Below are 26329 nucleotides of genomic sequence, written 5' to 3' on the forward strand. Positions count from 1 at the left end.
TGCATTATTCCATTTGATCCTCACCACAGCCATGTGAGGTAGGAAGTAGATAGAAACTGAGTCTTAATGAATTAAGAAATGTCCTAATGTTACTCAGTAGATACTTAGTGGTTAAACCAGTATTCATACCCAAATTAGTTTGATTCTAAAGCCTGATTTTTAACTATTCTGCCCCTTATAAGAGCTCTTTAAGTCGTTTCATGAGTTAAATATATATATATATATATATATATATATGTACGTACATATATAGATTTTTCAGTATGTTGCAAGTTATAATTGTAGGACATAAAATAATTTTTTCATATTGTAACTGAATATCAATTTGCTTTTTTGCTGATATTGACTAGAGGAGAATGAAGAAAAATCACCTTATAAACTGTAAGATATAAAGTTATGAATCCAATAGAATTTTTCTAGTTATTTTTAAATTATTTCAACAAATGTTTGTTGTCTACCCACTTTTTGTTCTATCATGGGGACAAGGGTATAAATTAAGCACTGATATGATGATGGTGTTCAGGTAGTTTATAGATTCATTTGGTGTGGCAGAAGATACATGCAGGAATGATTTAATTATGTATATTTTACAGGTGATTGCCAAAATAGATGAGTAGAATGAGAATAAACGTAATCTGAGTGTGAAAAGGTGAAGAAGAAAATCATGTGGAGGGAAGTAGTCAGATGGAATCTAATCAAGACTTCTTGATGGATAGAATTTAAAAGAGAAATCCTACATGATATGTCTTCTTTATTTTGTTTGAAATGTAGGCCCCAAATACAAAACTAAATGTGATTTTTGATTGCCCATGCTGTGACTACCCTTTATTAGGACAGATAATAAAGAGTTGACTGTATTTTTATAGAATACATGGAAGGAGAAAGCAAGTTTGCTTTATGTTTTTATGACTCATTTTTAAAGAGTTTTTCTGAGACAGAATCTGCTATAGATACTCAATTTTATACATAATGTATTTTTTCTTTTTTTAAAAATTCTTTTATTAATTTGTGGCTTATAAAGACCTAGCAGAAAATTGTGAGCCAAAAGTTTCCTTTAAATCAAGGCAAAAAAACTTGAAATTGCATATGTAACTTGTAAATTGACAATCTATGTATATTTTTACTTGATTTACCTTTCTGATTCAGGTGAAGTGTTTGATTACTTAGTTGCCCATGGAAGAATGAAAGAGAAAGAGGCCCGTGCAAAATTTAGGCAGGTATGGAAAGTAGTTTTCAACTTTGTTTTCCTGATATTTTTAGTGGTGAACAATGGGTGTATCATAAACTGGACAAACTGAGTACATGGTATTTTAAAAAGAAAAATTCATGTTTCTTACATTTGATGAAAATGGGAAACTTCTGAAAAAAAATCTGGTTTTCCTGAACATAAATTTGAAATAAATGCAGGTGGTTATTTGGAATAGTGAAATTTTTATAGGTGGGACTCACCTTATTAATTCTTTGAGAGCATTGGAAACATAGACTGGACAGAGATAAAAAAAAATATGTCACCTTTAAAACTTTATAATTATCATCAAGTATTATTAGATATATGTATATAGCATTTGTGTTACTATTGGAGAGGTTTATATATTACTTTCCTTTATAATTTAAATAGTTTTGTAGATGTAAAGAATGTAGTCAATTTTATTTAGCCAAGCAGGCATGGAACCTTGAAACTGTGACAGAGGAATATGATTAAGATATTCATGTTGCCAGTTCAACTTGAATATGACTTGCTACAGAAATAATAAAATAAGAAAAACTCTGTGAAGTCCATCTAGGTTTTGATTTTTCAGTTTTGGGAATGAAGTGACTAAAGTAAGCCTGCTTTATAAATTATTGTAGAAATGACAAATTAGTGAATTGTAATTTGTTCGTAAACTCTATGAAGTTTGAGCAGCAAACTTACCATATCCAAAACTTTCCTTCAGTGAATTTAAAGTCTTTTGCTTAAAAATGATTTATTATTAGTTCTGTAAGCTGAACAATAATTCTACAGTTGGAAGGTACCTGTAATCAATAAATTTGGGAAACACTGAATACTATTAAAAGATGTTTCTCTAAGAGATTTACAGGTATTCCAGCATATTAAAAGATCTGAGAAGTCTAGAGTGGGGCGGGAATAAAAAAAACCCTATTTCACCATTTTTTGTTTTTGATTTTGGCATAGCATTCCCCAAATTGTTTTACGGTGGAGTGAGTGAGTTCATTTTGCAGAGCCTTTACTATTAATGTCTCAGGATTACTACTTTTTGGAATGCTGTTTGAGAAATGCTGTATACAGAAGACATGCATAGCCCTTTCATTAGGATAGATTCCTAGAGGCATTCATTTAAATTAGCTGAATCTAACAACTGATGGTGAGAAAGGAACGTTGAGAACCTGAATGGTGTTCATCCCCCTACTGCTAAATCTTTGCTATCCTCGGATGGAATCCAGGTTTACCCTTCATAGCACAGTCATCACTTTATATATTATTGTTCATCAAATTAGTCATAGTAGTTTGAATAGCAGACCAGCAAGAAAATTCCAATTGACATTAAATATTCCTGTTGGGGAACTGTTTAAATAGTTGAAAAACTGATCAGACTTCAACTGGAGATATGAATGAAGCTGATTTGGATAGGATTGGGGTAGATCAGAATACAGGGTAAAGGATGATATCGTCTATATTTTAAAACTTCAACTTCTGTGTGAGACCAAAGGGTGAGATGTTTATTTGGTGCAAAATTTTTATTTTGGGTAGTGTATTTCCTAATTTGACTTGTATGGTCAGTTTAGTTGAACACCGTAATTACATGGAATCTGGAATAGGGTGTGAAATCTTGTTGGTTTGTCCAGGTTATTGTAATGCCCAGATACATCCCAGAGTAATTTGGGGAGTGAATAAAGAAATATTTGCAAAGTCCCCTTGGGGACTGGGGAGAAAGGAGGAAATATTCAACTTCCCCATTTGGAGAATTCCTGATATTCTCTCAAGCAGTAGAGACAACCAAATCAATAGGTTGAGCCCTTAATCTTGTGGTTCACCCCTATGAAACTTATTCCCGCAAAGGATACGCTAAGTACACTTAAAATGAGGCCTAAGAATCACCCCCAGAACCTCTTTTGTTCCTCAGATGTGGCCTCTCTCTAAGCCACATTGGCAGGTGAACTCACTGCCCTTCCCTCTATGTGGGGCCTGACTCCCGAGGGTAGAAATCTCCCTGGCAACATGGGACAGGACTCCCAGGGTAAGCCAGGACCTGGCATCGAGGGATTAAGGAAGCCTTGACGAAAACAGGGTCAAGAGAAATGAGACAAAATAAAGTTTCAGTGGCTGAGAGATTTCAGACAGAGTCGAGAGGGTATCCTGAAGGTTGTTCCTACACATTATAGAGATATTCCTGTTTAGTTTATGGTGTGTTGAAGTGGCTGGAGGGAAGTACATAAAACTGTTGAACTGTGTTCTAGTAGCCTCATTCTTGAAGACGATTGTATAACGATAACAGCTTTTACAGTGTGACTGTGTGATTGTGCAAACCTTGTGTCTGATGCTTCTTTTATCCAAGGTATGGACAGATGAGGAAAAATATATGGATAGAATAAATGGCTAAATATAGGGGGTTAAGGGGTAAAATAAATTGGGTAGATTGAATTACTAGTGGTCACTGAGAGGGAGGGGAAAGGATATGGGATGTATGAGTTTTTTTCTTTTTTCTTTTTATTTCTTTTTCTGGAATGATGCAAATGTTTTAAAAATGATTGTAATGAATACATAACTATGTGATGATATTGTGAGGCATTGATTGTACACCATGTATGGACTGTGTGAAGTAGGTTAGGAAGTAGGACAGAGATATTTTCATATAAATCCAAGTAATTATTAAAGTTGGCTGGTATTTTGGAAAGAAGTATCAATTATTTTGAAATCTGCTGAATTTCCTCACATTGCAGAGATTATTTGTCAAATGAATGTTTTTTAAAAGGTAAAATATTTGGAAATATTTTCTTAATAATATTCATTTATTGTAAGTAATATATGTATTTAATAACTACATGTGTTTCTGGAAATAATAGAATGGTAATTAACTTTTTTTAGAATAAGGGATAAAACACTGTTTCATAATTTTCTGACTAAAATTTACATCTATATAAATATTTATATTTTCATTAGAAGTTGTGTGGTTTTATAGAAGAATCATGCATAAAATACAGGATTCCCATATAGCACCCTATTAGTAGCACTTTCATTGGTGTGGTCCATTTGTTCCAGTTGATGAAAGCACATTTTTATAATTGTACTTTTAACTACAGTCCATGGTTTAAATTAGGGTTCATTGTGCTGTGCAGTTCCATGAATTTCTTTTTTAAATTGTTGTTCTAGTGTTATATACGAATCTAACATGTCCCCTTTTAAACACATTCAAACACATAATGCAGTTAGTTAGGTTCACAATCCCACCATTTAATACCAAAGCTTTTCCTTCATCCCAAATAGAAACTGTACAATTTAAGCTATAACTCCCTATTCCCTACACCCATGCCATCCCCTAGTATCCTGTATTCTAGGTTCTGACTTTGTGACTTTGCTGATTCTAATTCTGTCAGTGAGATCATACAAAATTTGTCCTGTTGTGACTGGGTAATTTCATGCAACATGATTACGTTTAAGGTCTGTGCATGTTGTCACATATATCAGAACTTCATTCTTTTTTCTGGCTGAATAATATTCCATTGTGTGTATGTACCACATTTTATTTATCCATTCTTCGCTTGATGGATACTTGGATTGTTTTCATCTTTTGGTAATTGTGAATAGTGTTGCATTGAAGATTTGAGTGCAAATGTTTGTTCAAGTCCCTGCTTTCAGTACCTTAGGTACTGAAGTGGGATTGCTGGATCGTATGGTAATTCTCTACATACCTTTCTGAGGAACTGCCAAACTGTCTTCCACAGCAGCTATACAAATTTATACCATTTTACATCCCCACCAACAATGAATATTTCTATTTCTCTACATCTTCTCCAACACTTTTAATATTCCTTTTTTTTTCTTTTTGAACTTAAGCCATTTTGTGAGTGTGAAGTAGTTTCTCATTGTGGGTGGTTTTTTCTTTTTTGGGGGGGAGGGGGGCAGGGTTGCGTGGTCCGTGAATTGAACCCAGGTCTCCTGCGTGAAAGGCAAGCAGTCATGGTTTTGATTTACATTTTCTCCATGAGGCTAATGATGGTGAGCATCTTTACACGTGCTTTTAGCCATTTGTGTATCTTCTTTGGAGAACTGTCTACTCAGGTCTTTGGCTCATTTTTTACTCGGGTTGTTTGTCTTTCTGTTGTTCAGTTGAGGGATTTCATTATATATTCTGAATGTTAACCCTTCAACAGATACGCAGTTTCAAAATATTTTTTCCCATTGTGCAGGTTGTCATTTTACTTTCATGATAAAATCCTTTGAAGCAGCTTTTTAATTTTTTTGTTTTGATGCTGTCATTTACTTTTTCTTTTGTTGTTAGTGTTTAGGATGTAAAGTCTAAGAAAACATAGCCTAACACAAAATCCTAAAGGTGCTTTCCTATGTTTTCTTTTAGAAATTTTATAGTTATGACGCTTGTATTTAGGTCTTTGATCCATTTGGATTTGACTTTTGTATATGATGTAAAGTAGAAGTCCACCTTTCTTTTGCAAATGGAGGTCCAGTTTTCCTTCTAGCAGTATTTGTTAAAGAACTATTCTTTCTTAATTGAGTAGTCTTTGCCTTCTTGTCAAAAATCAGTTGACCAGGAATTGGAAAAATGGCGGGAGCTTCGGAGCCGGTCCTCGCCCCTCCGGTGAACGAGGTGACAGTGGCTGGTACAGACGACCTGACCTCGGTCCCCAGTGTGCCCCGAGAGGACTTCAGGGTGCGCTTCACCTCGAAGCGGGCTGTGGCGGAAATGCTAGAGCTGTGCGGCCGCTTCTTGCGAGGGCTCGGGGACACGTGACCAGAGGAGATTCGGGAACCCGCGCTACGAGATGTGCAGTTTTTCCAAAGTGCTTCTACTTTGAAAGGATTCCACTAACCCAATCAAGACCCACCTGGAGTGGGTGGAAACATGTCTCTACCTAGCAAGTTTAATCCCCGCACTGATTGAGTCACATCTCCGTGGAGTGAGACTTCCGGAGAAGATGGCGGCTTAGTAAGATGCGCGGATCTTAGTTCCTCCTCCAGAAGGGCTACTAGGGGAGTAGAAATGATACAGAACAGCTCCCAGAGCCACGACAGAGATCAAAAAGACAGCGTACCCCATCCTGTAATGGCTGACTGGCTGAGAGAACCCGTTCCAGTGAGATCGCCGAGGGGCATGGACTTCACTGGGCGGGGCGGCAAGCGGCTGGAGTTCCTCCCTTCCCCCTTCCCGGGCCGGCTGGGAGAATTGGACAGGCGGTCCCCTCAAGCCGCGGCGGCTGGCGCCCACACCACACGCGGCCCCCCGGACCAACTGAGAGAATTGGATCGGAAATCCCCAGGCCACGGAGAACGGTGACGGGGTGGGGACCCATTCCAAACACATGACTCCCCGGGAACGGTGCACTCTCCCGGGCAGGTCGCGGCAGCTGGCGCCCTCCCGCCATGCTTGGCGCCCCGGGCCGACTAGGAAATTCGGACGGGCGCTATCCCAGGCTGCGGCGGCCGGCGACCCACCCCATGTTCGGACCCCGGGCCGGCTGGCACTCTTCCAAGCCGCTTTGGCTGGCGAACCTCCCTGAGGGCGAGAGTTTTCCAAAGTTAAAGGACCCACAGCACCTTTTACTGGTGGGACCCGCAGACAAACGTGTGCCACGAGCGCCACATACTGGGCAGGATAAGAAAAACAGAACCCAGAGATTTCACAGAAAGATCTTCCAAATTGTTGGGTCCACCACCCAGGGAAATCTAACTAAATGCCCAGACACCAGCAGAAGATAACGGATCACGCTCAAAAAATTGAAAATATGGCCCAGTCAAAGGAACAAACCAATAGCTCAAATGAGATACAGGAGCTGAGGCAACTAATGCTGAATATATGAACAGAAATGGAAAACCTCTTCAAAAACGAAATCGATAAATTGAGGGAGGACATGAAGAAGACATGGGCTGAACAAAAAGAAGAAATAGAAAAACTGAAAAAACAAATCACAGAACTTACGGAAGTGAAGGATAAAGTAGAAAAGATGGAAAAAACAATGGATACCTACAATGATAGATTTAAAGAGACAGAAGATAGAATTAGTGATTTGGAGGATGGAACATCTGAATTCCAAAAACAAACAGAAACTATCGGGAAAAGAATGGAAAAATTTGAACAGGGTATCAGGGAACTCAAGGACAATATGAAACGCACAAATACACGTGTTGTGGGTGTCCCAGAAGGAGAAGAGAAGGGAAAAGGAGGAGAAAAACTAATGGAAGAAATTATCACTGAAAACTTCCCAACTCTTATGAAAGACCTAAAATTACAGATCCAAGAAGTGCAGCGCACCCCAAAGAGATTAGACCCAAATAGGCATTCTCCAAGACACTTACTAGTTAGAATGTCAGAGGTCAAAGAGAAAGAGAGGATCTTGAAAGCAGCAAGAGAAAAACAATCCATCACATACAAGGGAAACCCAATAAGACTATGTGTAGATTTCTCAGCAGAAACCATGGAGGCTAGAAGACAGTGGGATGATATATTTAATTTGCTAAAAGAGAAAAACTGCCAACCAAGACTCCTATATCCAGCAAAATTATCTTTCAAAAATGAGGGAGAAATTAAAACATTCTCAGACAAGTCACTGAGAGAATCTGTGACCAAGAGACCAGCTCTGCAAGAAATACTAAAGGGAACACTAGAGTCAGATACAAAAAGACAGAAGAGAGAGGTATGAAGAAGAGTGTAGAAAGAAGGAAAGTCAGATATGATATATATAATACAGAAGGCAAAATGGTAGAGGAAAATATTGTCCAAACAGTAATAACACTAAGTGTTAATGGACTGAATTCCCCAATCAAAAGACATAGACTGGCAGAATGGATTAAAAAACAGGATCCTTCTATATGCTGTCTACAGGAAACACATCTTAGACCCAAAGATAAACATAGGTTGAAAGTGAAAGGTTGGGAAAAGATATTTCATGCAAATAACAACCAGAAAAGAGCAGGAGTGGATATACAAATATCCAACAAATTAGACTTCAAATGTAAAACAGTTAAAAGAGACAAAGAAGGACACTATCTACTAATAAAAGGAACAATTCAACAAGAAGACATAACAATCATAAATATTTACGCACCGAACCAGAATGCCCCAAAATACGTAAGGAATACATTGCAAACACTGAAAAGGGAAATAGACACATATACCATAATAGTTGGAGACTTCAATTCCCCACTCATCAATGGACAGAACATCTAGACAGAGGATCAATAAAGAAATAGAGAATCTGAATATTACTGTAAATGAGCTAGACTTAACAGACATTTATAGGACATTACATCCCACAACAGCAGGATACACCTTTTTCTCAAGTGCTCATGGATCATTCTCAAAGATAGACCATATGCTGGGTCACAAAGCAAGTCTTAACAAATTTAAAAAGATTGAAATCATACACAACACTTTCTCGGATCATAAAGGAATGAAGTTGGAAATCAATAATAGGCGGAGTGCCAGAAAATTCACAAATACGTGGAGGCTCAACAACACACTCTTAAACAACGAGTGGGTCAGAGAAGAAATTGCAAGAGAAATTAGTAAATACCTCGAGGCGAATGAAAATGAAAACACAACATATCAAAACTTATGGGATGCAGCAAAGGCAGTGCTAAGAGGGAAATTTATTGCCCAAAATGCCTATATCAGAAAAGAAGAAAAGGCAAAAATGCAGGAATTAACTATCCACTTGGAAGAACTGGAGAAAGAACAGCAAACTAATCCCAAAGCAAGCAAAAGGAAAGAAATAACAAAGATCAGAGCAGAAATAAATGAAATTGAAAACATGAAAACTGTAGAGAAAATCAATAAGACCAGAAGTTGGTTCTATGAGAAAATCAGTAAGATTGATGGGCCCTTATCAAGATTGACAAAAAGAAGAAGAGAGAGGATGCAAATAAATAAGATTGGAAATGGAAGAGGAGACATAACTACTGACCTCACAGAAATAAAGGAGGTAATAACAGGATACTATGAACAACTTTACGCTAATAAATACAACAATTTAGATGAAATGGACAGGTTCCTGGAAAGACATGAACAACCAACTTTGACTCAAGAAGAAATAGATGACCTCAACAAACCAATCACAAGTAAAGAAATTGAATTAGTCATCCAAAAGCTTCCTAAAAAGAAAAGTCCAGGACCAGACGGCTTCACATGTGAATTCTACCAAACATTCCAGAAAGAATTAGTACCAACTCTCCTCAAACTCTTCAAAAAAATCGAAGTGGAGGGAAAACTACCTAATTCATTCTATGAAGCCAACATCACCCTCATACCAAAACCAGGCAAAGATATTACAAAAAAAGAAAACTACAGACCAATCTCTCTAATGAATATAGATGCAAAAATCCTCAATAAAATTCTAGCAAATCGTATCCAACAACACTTTAAAAGAATTATACATCATGACCAAGTAGGATTCATCCCAGGTATGCAAGGATGGTTCAACATAAGAAAATCAATTAATGTAATACACCATATCAACAAATCAAAGCAGAAAAATCACATGATCATCTCAATTGATGCAGAGAAGGCATTTGACAAGATTCAACATCCTTTCCTGTTGAAAACACTTCAAAAGATAGGAATACAAGGGAACTTCCTTAAAATGATAGAGGGAATATATGAAAAACCCACAGCTAATATCATCCACAATGGGGAAAAATTGAAAACTTTCCCCCTAAGATCAGGAACAAGACAAGGATGTCCACTATCACCACTATTATTCAACATTGTGTTGGAGGTTCTAGCCAGAGCAATTAGACAAGAAAAAGAAATACAAGGCATCAAAATTGGAAAGGAAGAAGTGAAACTATCACTGTTTGCAGACGATATGATACTATATGTCGAAAACCCGGAAAAATCCACAACAAAACTACTAGAGCTAATAAATGAGTACAGCAAAGTAGCAGGTTACAAGATCAACATTCAAAAATCTGTAGCATTTCTATACACTAGTAATGAACAAGCTGAGGGGGAAATCAAGAAACGAATCCCATTTACAATTGCAACTAAAAGAATGAAATACCTAGGAATAAATTTAACTAAAGAGACAAAAAACCTATATAAAGAAAACTACAAAAAACTGTTAAAAGAAATCACAGAAGACCTAAATAGATGGAAGGGCATACCGTGTTCATGGATTGGAAGACTAAATATAGTTAAGATGTCAATCCTACCTAAATTGATTTACAGATTCAATGCAATACCAATCAAAATCCCAACAACTTATTTTTCAGAAATAGAAAAACCAATAAGCAAATTTATCTGGAAGGGCAGGGTGCCCCGAATTGCTAAAAAACATCTTAAGGAAAAAAAACGAAGCTGGAGGTCTCACGCTGCCTGACTTTAAGGCATATTATGAAGCCACAGTAGTCAAAACAGCATGGTATTGTCATAAAGATAGATATATCGACCTATGGAATCGAATAAAGTGCTCAGATATAGACCCTCTCATCTATGGACATTTGATCTTTGATAAGGCAGTCAAGCCAACTCACCTGGGACAGAACAGTCTCTTCAATAAATGGTGCCTAGAGAACTGGATATCCATATGCAAAAGAATGAAAGAGGACCCATATCTCACACCCTGTACAAAAGTTAACTCAAAATGGATTAAAGATCTAAACATTAGGTCTAAGACGATAAAACAGTTACAGGAAAACGTTGGGAGATATCTTATGAAACTTACAATTGGAGGTGGTTTTATGAACCTTAAACCTAAAGCAAGAGCACTGAAGAAGGAAATAAATAAATGGGAGCTCCTCAAAATTAAACACTTTTGTGCATCAAAGAACTTCATCAAGAAAGTAGAAAGACAGCCTACAAAATGGGAGACAATATTTGGAAGTGACATATCAGATAAAGGTCTAATATCCAGAATTTATAAAGAGATTGTTCAACTCAACAACAAAAAGACAGCCAACCCAATTACAAAATGGGAAAAAGACTTGAACAGACACCTCTCAGAAGAGGAAATACAAATGGCCAAAAGGCACATGAAGAGATGCTCAGTGTCCCTGGCCATTAGAGAAATGCAAATCAAAACCACAATGAGATATCATCTCACACCCACCAGAATGGCCATTATCAACAAAACAGAAAATGACAAGTGCTGGAGAGGATGCGGAGAAAGAGGCACACTTATCCACTGTTGGTGGGAATGTCAAATGGTGCAACCACTGTGGAAGGTAGTTTGGCGGTTCCTCAAAAAGCTGAATATAGAATTGCCATATGACCCAGCAATACCATTGCTGGGTATCTACTCAAAGGACTTAAGGGCTAAGACACAAACGGACATTTGCACACCAATGTTTATAGCAGCGTTATTTACAATTGCAAAGAGATGGAAACAGCCAAAATGTCCATCAACAGACGAGTGGCTAAACAAACTGTGGTATATACATACGATGGCATATTATGCAGCTTTAAGACAGGATAAACTTATGAAGCATGTAATAACATGGATGGACCTAGAGAACATTATGCTGAGCAAGTCTAGCCAAAAACTAAAAGACAAATACTGTATGGTCCCACTGATGTGAACGGGCGTTCGAGAATAAACTTGGAATATGTCATTGGTAACAGAGTCCAGCAGGAGTTAGAAACAGGGTAAGATAATGGGTAATTGGAGCTGAAGGGATACCGACTGTGCAACAGGACTAGATACAAAAACTCAAAAATGGACAACACAATAATACCTAATTGTAAAGTTATCATGTTAAAACACTGAATGAAGCTGCATCTGAGGTATAGGTTTTTTTTGTTGTTGTTGTTTTGTTTTGTTTTTTGTTTGTTTTTGTCTGTCTGGTTGTTTTTTTTGTTTTGTTTTGTTTTTTACCATTATTATTACTTTTATTTTTTTTCTCTATATTAACATTCTATATCTTTTTCTGTTGTGTTGCTAGTTCTTCTAAACCGATGCAAATGTACTAAGAAACGATGATCATGCATCTATGTGATGATGTTAAGAATTACTGATTGCATATGTAGAATGGTATGATTTCTAAATGTTGGGTTAATTTCTTTTTTTTCTTTTTTTCCTTTAATAAATAAAAAAAAATTTTTTTTTTTAAAAAATCAGTTGACCATAAATGTGAGAGTTGATTTCTGAACTCTCTTGGATTACATTGGTCTGTATGTCTGTCCTTGTGCCGGTACCATGCTGTTTTGATTACTGTTGCTTTTTAATACGTTGTAAGATAGGGAAATATGAGTCTTTCAGCTCCATTCTTTCTCAAGATGGTTTTGACTGTTTGGGGACATTTTTCTTCTATATAACTTAGATAATTGGATTTCTATTTCTGCAGTGGATGCTTGAATTTTGATTGTGATTGTCTTGAATCTGAAAATTGCTTTTAGTAGAATTGACATCTTGACAATATTTTGTCTTCTAATCCATGAACACAGAGTGTTCTTCCATTTCTTTTGGTCTTTTAAAAATTTCTTTTGGTGATGTTTTTTAGTTTTCTCTGCAAAAGTCCTTACCATCCTTGGTTAGATTTATTTCTGGGTAGTTGGTTCTTTTAGTCACTGTTTTAAATGGAATATATCTGTGTCTGGATTTGCTATCCATTATTGAAGTGAGGATTTGAAATCTCGTACTATTGATGTAGAACTGTCCATTTTTCCCTTTAAATCTGAGAGTGTTTGCTTCATATATTTCAGGGTCTGCGGTTAGGTGCATATATATTTATAATTGGCATTTTCTTGTTGAATTGATCTCTTTATCTGTATATAATGACCGCTTTTGTCCTATGTAACTTTTTTACTTAAGGCCTATTTTATATAATTTTAGTACAGCTACCCAACTCTCTTGTTTACAACTTGCGTGGTATATTTCTTTCCATCCTTTCACTTTCAGTCTACTTATATCTTTGAATTTAAGGTGAGTCTCTTGTAGAACACATATAGTTGAGCTATGTTTTTTTATTTATTCTACCAGTTTCTACCCTTTGATTGGAGAATTTAATCCATTTGCATTTAAAGTCACCACTAATAATGCAGGACTTTCTCTTGTCATTTTGCTATTTAGTCTTTTTAAGTCTTATACTTTTTTTATCCCTCAGTTCCTCCATTAATGTGTACTTTGATATTTGATTGCTTGTATTGTACCATTCTGAGTCCCTCCTCATTTCTATCTGGATATATTTTTCATGTATTTTTCTTATGGTTAGCGTGGGATTAAAATTTAACTTCCTAAATACATACCAGTCATATTTGATCTGATAATAATTCGACTTCAACAGCATATACATACACTGTTCCTATAACCCTGCTGTCCCCCCAACTTTCTTTGTACTTGTTACAGATTATATCTTCGTATATTCTATTCCCAAAACCACAGTTATCATTACTTTTTATGCATTTGCATTTTCACACCTGTAGGAAGTAAGAAGAGGAGTTGCATAACAAATTACGTATGAAAAAATACAGTACAATGTTGTATCATTTATAATTACCCAAATTGATGCCTTTACTGGAGTTCTCTATTTCTTCGTGCCACTTTGAACTGCTTTGTAGTGTCCTTTCCTTTCAGTTGGAAGAACTCCCATTAGCATTGCTTGTAGGGCAGTTCTAGTGGTGGTAAACTCCTCAGCTTTTGTTTATTTTGGAAAGTCTTCATCTTCCCCATGTTTTTGAAAGAAAGTCTCACTGGATATAAAATTCTTGTTTAGTAGTTTTGTTTTGTTTTCCAGCCCTTTAAATATTTCATCCCACCACCTTTGTGCCTTTATAGTCTCTGGTTAGAAACCAGGACTCGGTCTTACTGGGCTCCCCTTGTGTGTAATACATTGTTTTTTTATGGCAGCTTTCCAGTTTTCCTAGCCCTCTTGTTGTCCTTTCCATTTGACAGTTTGGTCAGCACATGACAGGGCACATTCTTCTTCAGGTTGATCCTGTTTGCTGTCTCTGGGCCCCTTGGGTGTGTGCAGAGAGTCTCATCCTTCGCTAGATTTGGGAAGCTTTGTGTTATTATTTCTTTGACTAGTCCTCCTCTTTCTATCTGGGACCCCCATAATGCATATATTGGTGTGCTTAATATTACCCTAGAGATTTCTCAGGCTCTTTTGCCTTGTGTCATTCTAGTTTCTTTCTCCTTCTCGGCCAGCCTCCTTTCAATTGTGTTTGTCTTCATGTTCACAGATTTGTTCTTCTGTCAGCTCCAACCTGCTCTTGAAACCTTTGTAGGAATTTCTCGTTTCATTTCTTGGGGTCTTCAATTTCAGTATTTCTCTTTGGTTCCTTTTAAAATTTCTACCTCTTTTTACGATTCTCATGTTGTTCAATCACTGTTTTCCTAATATCCTCTTGTCCTTTCTCTGTATTTTCCTTCTCCTTAAGATACTGAAGATGGTATTTTTAAAGTCTTTGGTTGGGATGTCCATGCTGGTCTTCTTCATTTATGTTTTCTGGATTTTTATTATCCTCTTCCTTTGCAAGCACCATCATTTCCTGTCCCTTTGTTTGACTTGTACTCTTGTCACACATACTTACTTTATTATTTTAAGCTATTAACTCTGGGATTTACTCCCTGAGACGCCTGTTTCTTTAGTTTGTAACCAGTCAGCAACATGGCGGGGATTTTTGTGTCGCCCTCCCATCAGGAATGTGAGCTCAAGGCTAGTGCAAGTGCAGGGTCCTCCTTGTCTCTTCTGGACCCGGATCTTGTCCTGGGCTTGTGTTTGCGCACAGCCTTGGGGGCTCCCCTGTTTATGGGAGTTTGAGTGGCTCCTCTGCTCCCCAGGATAAAGACCTTTCCTCTCCTTGTTCCACTGCCAGGTTTACAGCAGGTGAGCTAGAGCAGCGTCCACCTCCATTGTCTCTTACACTGCTGTCACTGTCTCAGCTACTTTTGTGCAGAGGGCACATGCTGGTGGGTGGCAGGGATCCCAGAGGAGGCCTCCAAGTCATCCTTTCCTGGGTGGGTCAAGGCCACACGCAAGCTCCACATTGCCAGGAGACGGGATGAGGAAGGGCCAGGAAACGTGCCAGGGTTTCCTCCATGGTTCCTCAAACCTGTGCTTTTTTGACCTGTCCAACAAATGAAGCCCTTCGCTGATCTCCACAGCTCTGAGGAAGCAAATTGTCTTTGTCTCCTCCATTGCCCTTCTCTGAAGTGGGTTAGAACAATGGCTGCTCTTAGAGCCCAGCCTCCGGTGGTTAAGCCAAGCCATGATCAGCAATTGGCCTGTATCTTGGAGAGGTGGACATGAATGTCCTTTTCCGGCAGCAGCAAGCTGTGTCACCGGCCACACCCCACTGCTGCCTTCTATGAGTGCGGGGTCTGGGCCATGCTAAGTACGTGAGAGCATTTTACTTGTATTTACTGTAATTCACCAGCCTCTTCCCTGATGCTGTACAGTGTTCTACTGATTCCAGCGTTTCAAAATAGCTGATTCAAGCAGTTCCTGCCTGTTTAGTAGTTGTGGCAGAAGGACTGATTCCTGGCGCTTTCTGTCTATCCTGTCATCTTCCCACCATCCTCTCTATTTGTTTTCCTCCTTCTTTTCTTTCTTTTTTTTGGCATAGGCAAGCACCAGGAATCGAACCCCGGTCTCCGAGAATTCTGCCACTGACCCAGTGTTGCAGCGCCCTCTATTTGCTTTTAAATTTATTTTTGAGGAACTCTGTTTTCCTTTATGATTTAATTAAAGCTCCTGAGAAATTAATGTAAATTTATTTTTATTTGCTCTGTTTTATGAAATTATTATTATTTTCATTTTTTTAACAGTGAAGGAATGTACTGTACTAGAAAGTATGTATTATGCAAAGATATGCGAGAATCGACCCCGCTATTAGATACAGCAAAGGCACTATGACAATTTATAACCACGTTAACAGCCACCACCTATATAATACCTCTGCATTCTTTATGATTTGAGGGCCTGCGGGAAAATCATAATACTGATGCATTCTTCCAGGATCAAGGCTGTGACTTAGAACATGACATTTCTGACCTACTTCTAAGTAACTGCAAAGTACCCCAGCAACCATACGTCACTGTCAAACACTGGCATGTGTGGTCTGAGAGTCAGTGCATGGCTGATGCTCCATAATAGAAAGACTTAGGGAAGATCCTATATCCCATTTTTTTAAAACTTTCTTATTGTATAAGATGACATATATACAAAGCACAGAAAGAAAAAAGCAGTAACTTTCAAATCAACTCTTCAACAAGCAGTTACACAACAGATCCCGGAGTTTGTCATGGGCTACTGTTCCATCCTCTCAGATTTTTCCTTCTAGCTCCTCTAGAACATTGGAGCCTAGAAGGAATATATATATACTGTTATCATAATCAACTTTTCTTTCTTTTTTGTGAAAAATAACATATACAAAAGAGTAATAAATTTCAAAGCACTTCACAACGGTCAGTTGTAGAACAGATTTCAGAGTTTGGCATGGGTTACAATCCCACAATTTTATGTTTTACTTCTAACTGCCCTGAGATACTGCAGACTAAAAGAAATTCCAATATAATGCTTCAGCAATCGCACTCATTTGTTAAACCTTACCTTCTCTGTATAACTCTGCTATCACCTTTGATTTTTCTCCCACTCTTTACGGGTATTTGGGCTATGCCCATTCTAACTTTTTCAAGTTGGAAAGGGCTGTCAGTAATATGGAATGGAGAGGTGGAACACGTTGATATTTTGGAGAGGCTGGCCCTCTAGATTTCAGGACTTAACTGGTCCAGGGACCCATTTGTAGGTTGTAGGTTTCTGAAAGTTACCTTAGTGCATGGAACTTTGCAGAAGCTTATATATCACCCTAGGTGTTCTTTAGGATTGACTGGAGTGGTTTTTGTTGGGATTTGGCAACTTATGTAGGTAGCAATGTCTAACTGAAGCTTGTGTAAGAGTGACCTCCAGAGTAACCTTTTGACTCTATGTGAACTCTCTCAGCCACTGATACTTTATTTTCCACCCCCTTTTGGTGAGGATGGCATAGTTGATCCCACGGGCCCCAGGCCAGACTCATCCCTGGGAGTCATCTTCCATGCTGCCAGGGTGGCTTTCACCCCTGGATGTCATTTCCCACATAGTGGGAAGGGCAGTGATTTCACTTTCAGAGTTGGGTTTAGAGAAAGTGAGGCCACATCTGAGCAACAAAAGAGGGCCTCCAGAAATAATACTTAGGCATACCTATTGGTAGGCTAAGCTTCTCTGCTATATACATAAGCTTCATAAGAGCAAGCCTCAAGATCAAGGGCTTGGCCGATTGATTTAAGTGTCCCTAATGTTTGACAGAGTATCAGGGGTTTTCCTGGTGGTAATGTTTTAATAGTTCTATATTTTTTCTCCCATCTCTCAAGGAACTTTGCCAGTGCTTTTCAGTTATCTACTTAATATCCTCTGAGATGTATCCAGGCATTACGTAAACTATACAGGATTAAAGGCCCTCATTCTTATGCTGGGCTCCCTGTGTTTCGATTGTTGAAATGATCTGTGCAGACTAATTAAATTATGTGCTGCAGAAAATTTAGGTTCTGGACAAAATAAACCTTTCTTCCTTTGGTCTCAAAGAGTAGATGAGGTTCTAAAATTTAAACAATATCTTCCTTACCCCTGTATTTTAAATTACCTTAATGCCAACATGATCAGCTTCATTCTCATCTCTAAATACCAAATTATACATATATAAAACAGCCTCTCAAAATCCAGAAATAGTAATCACCAATCCGCACTTTATGTGGCTGCTATAAGACCTTACAATCTAGGCCTCTGTTTTCTTATAATCATTTTCTAAATGAGACCATACAATAATTGCTCTTTTGTTTCTTGCTTATTTTGCCTCACCAAATGTCCCACAAGTTCATTTGTAGTGTTGCATGCCTCACAATTTTGTTCCGTTTTGTAGCAGCACAATATTTGATTATATATATATACACCATTATTTGCCAATTTACTTCTCAGTCAGTGCATCCTTCAGCTACCTCCATTCATTAGGCATCATTTATAATGTCCAAAGTCCGTCATCACTGTCAGTTTTAGAAAATTTCATTGTTCGCAAGAGAAAAATAACCAATAAACACACCCTCACTGGGTAGAAAATCTAAACCTCCCCTTAATTCTTGTTCCTCCACCCATTATTTACCCCTGGTGTTGCTGTAGTACTGTTGATGGTTTCCTCTCAAACATAGACCGTAACATGCAGTAACAGTTATCCCTGTATACCCTGAACTTTACATACTCTTTGTATGAGTTTCATACCTTTGGAGTAGTTCATGCAAGAACTTACTCATGGGCGGGCCATGATGGCTCAGCAGGCAGAGTTCTCGCCTGCCATGCCAGAGGACCCGGGTTCGTTTCCTGGTGCCTGCCCATGTAAAAAAAAAAGAGCTTACTCATATTTGTAGTTTTACTCAGTGGGACACATGGGTCTGTACAACCTCTTTCAGTCATGTTCACCTTCAATATGGTGATGGCCCACTAGAGACTCACCTTCACTTCTGTCTGTTCCCTCCATTGACATTCAAGCTCATTAGCTAACCATTCACGCATCTCTACCTTCCATGTGTCTCTAGAGCCCCTATATTCTATATTAAAAGCCTCTGATTTTGCCTTTATTGTCGTCATAAAAGTGGATCTTATATCCCTTTTATGGATGTATAAAATGTCTTGAGATGCGAGGAAAGTTGGGTTTGTAGATTCAGATTCCTGCAGTGGCTCAGCAGAATATGCCAGAAATTCTCTTTCATGGCAAAAATTGTCCAGTGATAGACAATTATAAACTTCTGTTTTTGTCTGTTAGCTCAAAGATCATAGAGTTTAGTTAGGGAAAATGCATGCCCCATATACCAAATTCAACTAATTATCTTTCTTGTCTCAAGAATTTGGCTCTTAAGGATTTGGCTCAGGAAAATGGTGATTCCATTAATGTTTGTAGAACTGCTTTCTTAAAGATCATTGTCTCTGATATGAAATTCTTGGCCTCTGGTCATGTTTGGTAACCAAATCATTGTTCATAACATGCTTTTACTGTATCACTGCAAGGGTGTGACTTGGAATGGTAACATGATCAGCAGATATTTTTCATTCCTAATATCAAAATAGCCTTATATAGCCTATATAATATATTCAATGAAGTGTATTAATGCTTACATATAAATTTCTCTCTCTTGGCTAATGAGCATATTTTAATAAATGTATATTGGGTTTTAAAATTTTGAAGCATCTAACTTAAGAAACTAGGTACTGCAAATATTCATTATTGACTTCTGTATTTTTGGGACTCATACTTCAAAGTGATCATTTCTAGTCACCCGTTCAAAAACATTCAGTGGTTTTGCAGTACCTGCTTAGTTTGGAATTCAGGAGCTTTTGCCCACCTATCAAGGTTTCACCCTTCTTATCACTGTTTTTCCACCTACATTTCCAGTGTTCCTTGATTACACTGCGTCCCCTCATCGTTCTTGTGTTTTACCACCTTAGCACCCTTCCCATCCCCAAATCTTCATAAATTAAATTATTACTATCCTTCAAGGGTGGGTTATATCAGATAGCATGTACTCCAGGAAGCACTTCCAACTGATACTATTCTTTATTTTTAATGAGTCCTTTCTACTGTGTTCTTCTCTCATTCTACCTTGTGTTATGGTTATGTTGCGTGTTTTCTCTTCCTAATTAGAGTGTAAACTTTTTAAGGGCAAAGTCCACGTAGCATTTATCTTTGGATGCCTCAGCAAGGAGCTCTTCTTCCTGCACATAGGAGGTGCTCAATAAATAACTTGAAGCAAAAGGAATTTAATTGAATAACGTATTATTCATTATGTTTTGCTAATTTTGGTTTTTAATCCATGTCTCCTCTGTCTTTAAAGCATTTTTAATACACATTAGAATGATTTTACAATTCTGAAATGTCAGATTCAGTTCTACAACTTAGAAGTTCATTTTTTGTTTTAACTCATATTCCTGTTAGCATGGTCATGTTTCACATTGCTTTTAGACTTAAAAACGTATCTCCATTTGTAAATGCCTAACAAACATTCAGCTTTTATACTATTTACATTTAACTGAATCCATAGAATGAAATGTTTGGTTATCCTCCTGTACATTAGATACTAATTATTTGTACAAAGTAACTTAATTGATTGCTATCAGGTTCTTTCCATTCCTGTATTTTATGTAATAAAGTAAATTACTCTCATAGAATTATTTATAATCTCTTTCTCATTTGTATTTTTGACCTTTAAACTGGGTTCCTCACTATTTGGCCTTAGTCCCCAAAGACCCGTACCGTAATGGTTCAAAATTATAGCTGCTTACAAAATTTAGTTACAGGAGTAGAATACTTTGCACAAGTGAATTAATGACACTTTTTCTTCTTTTTCTCTGTGGTTTCTTTTCTTTTCTTTTCTTTTTTTTTTTTTGCATGGGCAGGCACTGGGAATCGAACCCAGGTCTCCCTGCTGAGCCGCTGTGGCCGCCAGATTGGTTTCTTTTTAAGGCTCACATATTTTCCTCTCAGTTTATACAGATGAATACAGGATGTTGGTAAATACCACACTGATTATTCCGAGCATTGTCCTTACTAAAGAAACATACCTGAATGCTTTTGATATAATTCCTAGAGTAGAATTTTGGTTTTTGAACTAAAAAACCACCTATCTTAAAATATTGATTCATGCGTGCTAATGCTGTTATTCTAACACTGGAATGAAGTATTTAACCCACACTACAAACTGTACAGTTTTATCATGAAAACAGATAAATATAACAACCCAGTAAAAAAATTCTCACCAACTGTCACAAAGGAATATTTTAGCCTATTTTAGCAAGAGAATTTACTTTTTTACACTTTCCCCATTTAAGAGCAAAAGGGTTATCACTTCAATATGTACAGTTTTCTGAATTAAAGAATAGTGAATTTATTAAGCATTACCCTGATACTGAGTTAGTAATTTAGTAATTTATCTGAATTAGAGATCATAATTGGGGAAAAATCAGGATGCTTTTTATCATAAAATCATTTTGAGCTTTTTATGCAAATATCTGTTTCAGATTGTATCAGCCGTTCAGTATTGTCATCAAAAGTGCATCGTTCACCGTGATCTTAAGGTAAGCAGCTGATTTCATAACAGAAAATTCTTAATTTTAACAGATATTTAAAATATTAATGGTATTGTTTAATACCATTAATTAAAATGTAATTTTTATTGTTTAATTGTGCCAGGCATTTTACCAGGTAATTAGTTTTTATTTAATTCTCCCAGCAACTTTGTACAAGAAAATGTTTTCACTGAGCCTATGAAGAAAATATGAACAATAAATTAACATTAATGGCTAAAGAATTTTAGTTTAATTCGTATTTTTAATAGATAAATACAGGACTTTTGTCCCCAACTAAAAATGCCCAAGATCCCATTCCATTACGAATAAAGTCAGGCCACAAATCCAGGCTTGTCTGATGTGAAAGATAATGTTCATTCTTTCCATCAAAGATCAAATAAATAAGGAAGGTTTTCAGATGTTTTTATGAATGTTAAATGCATGAGGTTAGTGTAAATGCATGTAATTAGTATAAACTTAGAGTATAAAGATTGATTAATTAGACATCTTAATAATCTTTTAATGTACTATAAAAATGACCCTAAAATAATAGTTTTTAAGTGTTAAATTGCTGTATTTTTGCATTCTCCCATCCACCTCCCCTTTTTTGAGGTATGAGTGATAGTTCCAGTTAAAAACTGTGTTGCGCTTTCTGTTTCTGAGCAGAAAAGCTTATTGATTTTTCTTAAGGTATTATTTATGGTCTCTGGATTGTTATTCTTTCAAAAGTCAATGTGGCCAATTTCTGATCTCCTCTTATGAAATGTATGGGTCACAGTAACTGATACCAGCAACATCAAAGGCTAAATGATTTGAATAAAAATCAACTAGATTACTTTAATAGAACATTGTAGAAAGTTGCACCCAAAAAAGAATGCACCTTCTATTAAAATATTCATAGAAAATTTTAAGGTAATGGATCACATACTAGGCTCTGAAGGAAATACCAAAATGTCGAGACTGTGTAGGCCATCCTCTCACACTGTAAATGTAAAAGAATTGCACACCTCCAGCAATAAGTAAAAAGCCTTACAGGGGAAAAGAGGACTCTTCCAGAGCCAATCTTTGATAAAAAATAAAGTGCAAAACAAAATTATAAGCTATTTTAAATTAACAACAATGAGAACAGGAATTATGAAAACCTGCGAGCTGTTTTTAAAACCTTCCTTAGAAGAAAAACTACATGCCTTATGCAACTTTATTTACATATAAGAAAAAGCAAAACCGTGAAGAGAAATAAAACTAAATATTTGATCCAAGAAGTAAGAACAAGTAAAAAGAAAGTCAAAAGAAGAAAAAGTTTTATTTCAAAAATCTTCCCTGCCAAAAAGGTACTAGTTTCAGATGGTTTTACAGGTTAATTTTGGCAAACTTTGGCGGACTGTATCTTGGGTACTATTGGATACTGTTCTTTCAGGGACACATTCTGGAGCACAGATAAATATAGAAAAATTCTGTACTTATTCTCCTAGTGTAGCCCAATAACAAACCTGACAGACTCAGAAACCTATAGGCTAGTTTATCGTTAAAAAAAAAGAATTCAAAAATTCCTAAATTATATTAGCACATAATATATTAAGATTATTTAAAAACAGCTATACTGCCTAGTCAAAAATATTTTTTCAACACTGGGAATTCCACCAAGGCATTTATGAAATTTGCCATCCCTCAATATGTGATTGAAATGAACTTTAAAAACTTGGAATGAAAGGAACTTTTCTTAATATAAAAGGTTTCAGGTGGAAACTGTAAGCATATACTTAACAATAAAACACTGGCTTTCCCATTAAAATCAAGAACAAATAATGACATCAATTTTGGATGACATCAAGTTATTCAGCGTTATTCAGAGGTTATAATCAAGAAAATGAACCGAGGTATAAATATAGTAAACGAAGAGACAGATTGAAATTATTTGCAGATACAATTTTTTTTCCACCTAGAAACTCAGCAGTTCAGTAGAGTAGCCGTATTGAAGAATGATAAACCAAAACTTTTGATATTGCAATCTAAAAGGAATCCAAAACTCTCACTCAGTGGTGGTCATGTGAACAACATATTATGGTATTTTGCCGTACTTGCTTTCTCCCTCCCTCTCTCTGTTTTTGAAGGTGTAATTATGTATACATTTTGTTACAGTTGAGCCACTTGTAGAATATTATCCTTTGCCCCATACACAGCAAAAACATTGCTCTACGTAACCACAATGTCATTATCTCACTCAAGAAATTTAACATCAGTTTATCTTTTAAAATATAGTCCATATTCAAATTTCTCTGTTTGTCCCAAAAAGGCTTTTCCAGTGTTTTAACCAATAAAAACTCATTCATTAGTATTTTTAGTTTCCTTTCATCTAAACAGTACTCTGATTTTATGATAATGACATTTTATAAGACCCCAGGCCAATTATATTGTAGGAGGTCCCATATTACAGATTATTTCATTAGATTCAAATTAAATTTTTGGTAGGAAAAGATTCTCCGTTGTAAAAATAGCTTTATAAGTAATAAGTAATCTGTGGAGTGATACTTCGAGAATGTCACTATATCCTCCCTCCTCACCAGTAATAGCAGTGAATTGCAAAACTTGCTTATTTGCCAAGTAACCTTCTTAGAAATTTTAAATAATCCTGCTTTGGTTAGCATCTTAAGCTCTTTTTTTCTAACACTAATGAAATCTAATTTTTTATTTTATAAATAATATTAATAGTAAATAAAATAATGGAATAAACTTGGAATGCTCTTAAAATTTAAAACTTTTAAGTGAGGTTTTTATGCAATTTTATTTACATAGGACATAATGCTTTCACGTGGAGTAAGAAATGTGTAGTAGTCAAGAAATGGCTGTGGCCAAATAGGTTTTTCAAAGAAAGAAAGTAGAAACTGTCAGCTAAAACTTTCAAGTCTTCTTTTCCTTTTTCGCTATTCCTCCAAATTTAACTTGGTTGTTCTTATCTAGGAGTCTGTTTTTCTGGGTTTTTTTCCCTTTTCCTATCACCCCGTTATAACACTGGTTTGAACAGTGTTTGAAAATACTGTACTAAACAGTTCTTAAAGGTCTAATCCTGTATTTTGGCTCCATGTTTCTGCACTTAAAGATTATCTACTCCAACTTTTTGTATTTCTGAATCCCCTCTCTTAGCTATTATAAGGGAAATCACTTCCCTAAAGGAAGAGAAAGATGATGATTGTACTCTGCCTAATGTGTTCAACTCTGTTTATCACATTTCTTATATGAAAAATATCATCAAAAAATAAGGTTCACCACCCTGTGTTTTTCCTCTAGTCTAGTGGAGGGAGTTCCCCCACACTTCTAGAAGACCTCGGAACCCTCTCCACTCTCCTCTTATGAGGAAGCCAGATAACTTTGATAGTTTTCTAGACGTGCAAAGTCCAGCTTACTCACAGATGCCCATGAAATTCGGTGCAATAAGGCTGTTACATCAGAACATTGGCATAACATATTTTTTCACACAGTCCGTAATTATTATGATCTAATATAAATCTACCAGATTCATATGCTTTTCTAATATTTGTCATAAATGATACCACATTTTTAATTGCATAGTCTTGTGTGCTAGGTGTAGGTCCATTTTCTAAAACAAAACAAGAATAAATAGTACAAGCAAATGCACCTTACAAATAAAAAGGGAAGAGGAGGAGGAGAAGATATGCGATGGGTGTAGTGCTTCACAATGACTTTTGGAGCCTTCAATGATATAAAAAAGTTTTGATTTTCAGTGTAGGCAACTTCTACTCCAAAGTAACCTATAACTTTGTTAGTCTGTCAGTTATAACGTAGAGTTTGAAACAAAACATGTAAAAGCAAGTCCTTTATAGAATTCCCTGCATTTACAAAAGGCACATTTAAAGTTTTTTTCTTTGGGAAGTTCTTTTTTTAGAATTTAGGGAGGAAAAATGTAGGAAAATTCACTGATTTCTACCACAGTATACCTCCAGAGGAGAGTCTAACTTGAGAATAACAAAAGAAAGTTTATAATGAACAGCAGATCTAACAGAGGTTTATATTGATATGTTTTACAGAGAGAACAGTGTTTTTTTGAGGCAGCGTTCTCCAAAGGAAGACAAATTAATTCATTAGTCTCAGAACACCTGAAGGGCAGTTGTTTCGGATATACCTTGAGCCTTGCTTGTTAACCAAACCTATTAAAATAGGCTCCTTTGGATAAACTTCTTGGTTTCAGTCCAAGATGGATTAATGTACTGATGACTTATGTATTGTAGAATATGTCATATTAACAAACACTTCCAGAATTTTTCTTACATTGGGAAAAAAACTGGTTTTAAATTACCTATCTTAAAGAGATCCTTATATGCATAAAAGCAAGAGCTTTCCCTTCCTAGTCTTAAAATTCAGTCTTAGATGTAATTCTGAGTACTTTTACGTTGAAGAACCATGCTGAGCTTCTGAAATTTGATACTGTCTTTTAAAATGAGAGGCAAAAAATAAATGTTAGTGATCTGAAACAATTACAGTATTTTCATCAGCTCTTTACATTGCCACTTTTATTATTTTCCTCTTAGGCTGAAAACCTTCTCCTTGATGCTGATATGAATATAAAAATTGCTGACTTTGGTTTCAGTAATGAGTTCACAGTTGGGAACAAACTGGACACGTTTTGTGGAAGCCCACCCTACGCGGCGCCTGAGCTGTTCCAGGGGAAGAAGTATGACGGGCCCGAGGTGGACGTGTGGAGCCTCGGGGTCATCCTCTACACACTGGTCAGTGGCTCGCTGCCCTTTGATGGTCAGAATCTGAAGGTACCACCGCATCGGATATTGTGTTTCATTTTCAAACATGCTGTCTTCAAAAGCTAGTTGTTAAGTGCTTCCTTTTGCCTCTGTAAGGAGCTGCGAGAGCGAGTCTTACGAGGGAAGTACCGTATTCCCTTTTATATGTCCACAGACTGTGAAAATCTTCTGAAGAAATTGTTAGTGCTGAATCCGATAAAGAGAGGCAGCTTGGAAGTAAGTTGTTTTTGTTTTGTTTTGTTTCTTACTCCAAATTTAAAGTTGAACAATTAAAACATTCCAGGAACTGAAGAACATTGCT

At 36.6% G+C, this 26329-nt stretch overlaps 1 protein-coding gene across 11 annotated transcripts in view; it reads left to right on the top strand.

The window, feature by feature from the left end:
- MARK1 (microtubule affinity regulating kinase 1) overlaps positions 1-26329 on the top strand; it is a 178941-nt gene that overhangs the window by 100476 nt on the left and 52136 nt on the right. For 4 of the 11 annotated variants that reach the window (XM_077157890.1, XM_077157892.1, XM_077157894.1 and 1 more), the window contains exons 6-9: positions 1147-1217; positions 21209-21265; positions 25801-26037; positions 26125-26244. In XM_077157890.1, coding sequence (XP_077014005.1) covers positions 1147-1217; positions 21209-21265; positions 25801-26037; positions 26125-26244 — 485 coding nt within the window. The other 7 variants (XM_077157896.1, XM_077157897.1, XM_077157898.1 and 4 more) reach the window with 5 other exon arrangements.

This window comes from Tamandua tetradactyla, chromosome 4 (assembly GCF_023851605.1).
Source record: "Tamandua tetradactyla isolate mTamTet1 chromosome 4, mTamTet1.pri, whole genome shotgun sequence".
Taxonomy (NCBI): Eukaryota; Metazoa; Chordata; class Mammalia; order Pilosa; family Myrmecophagidae; genus Tamandua; species Tamandua tetradactyla.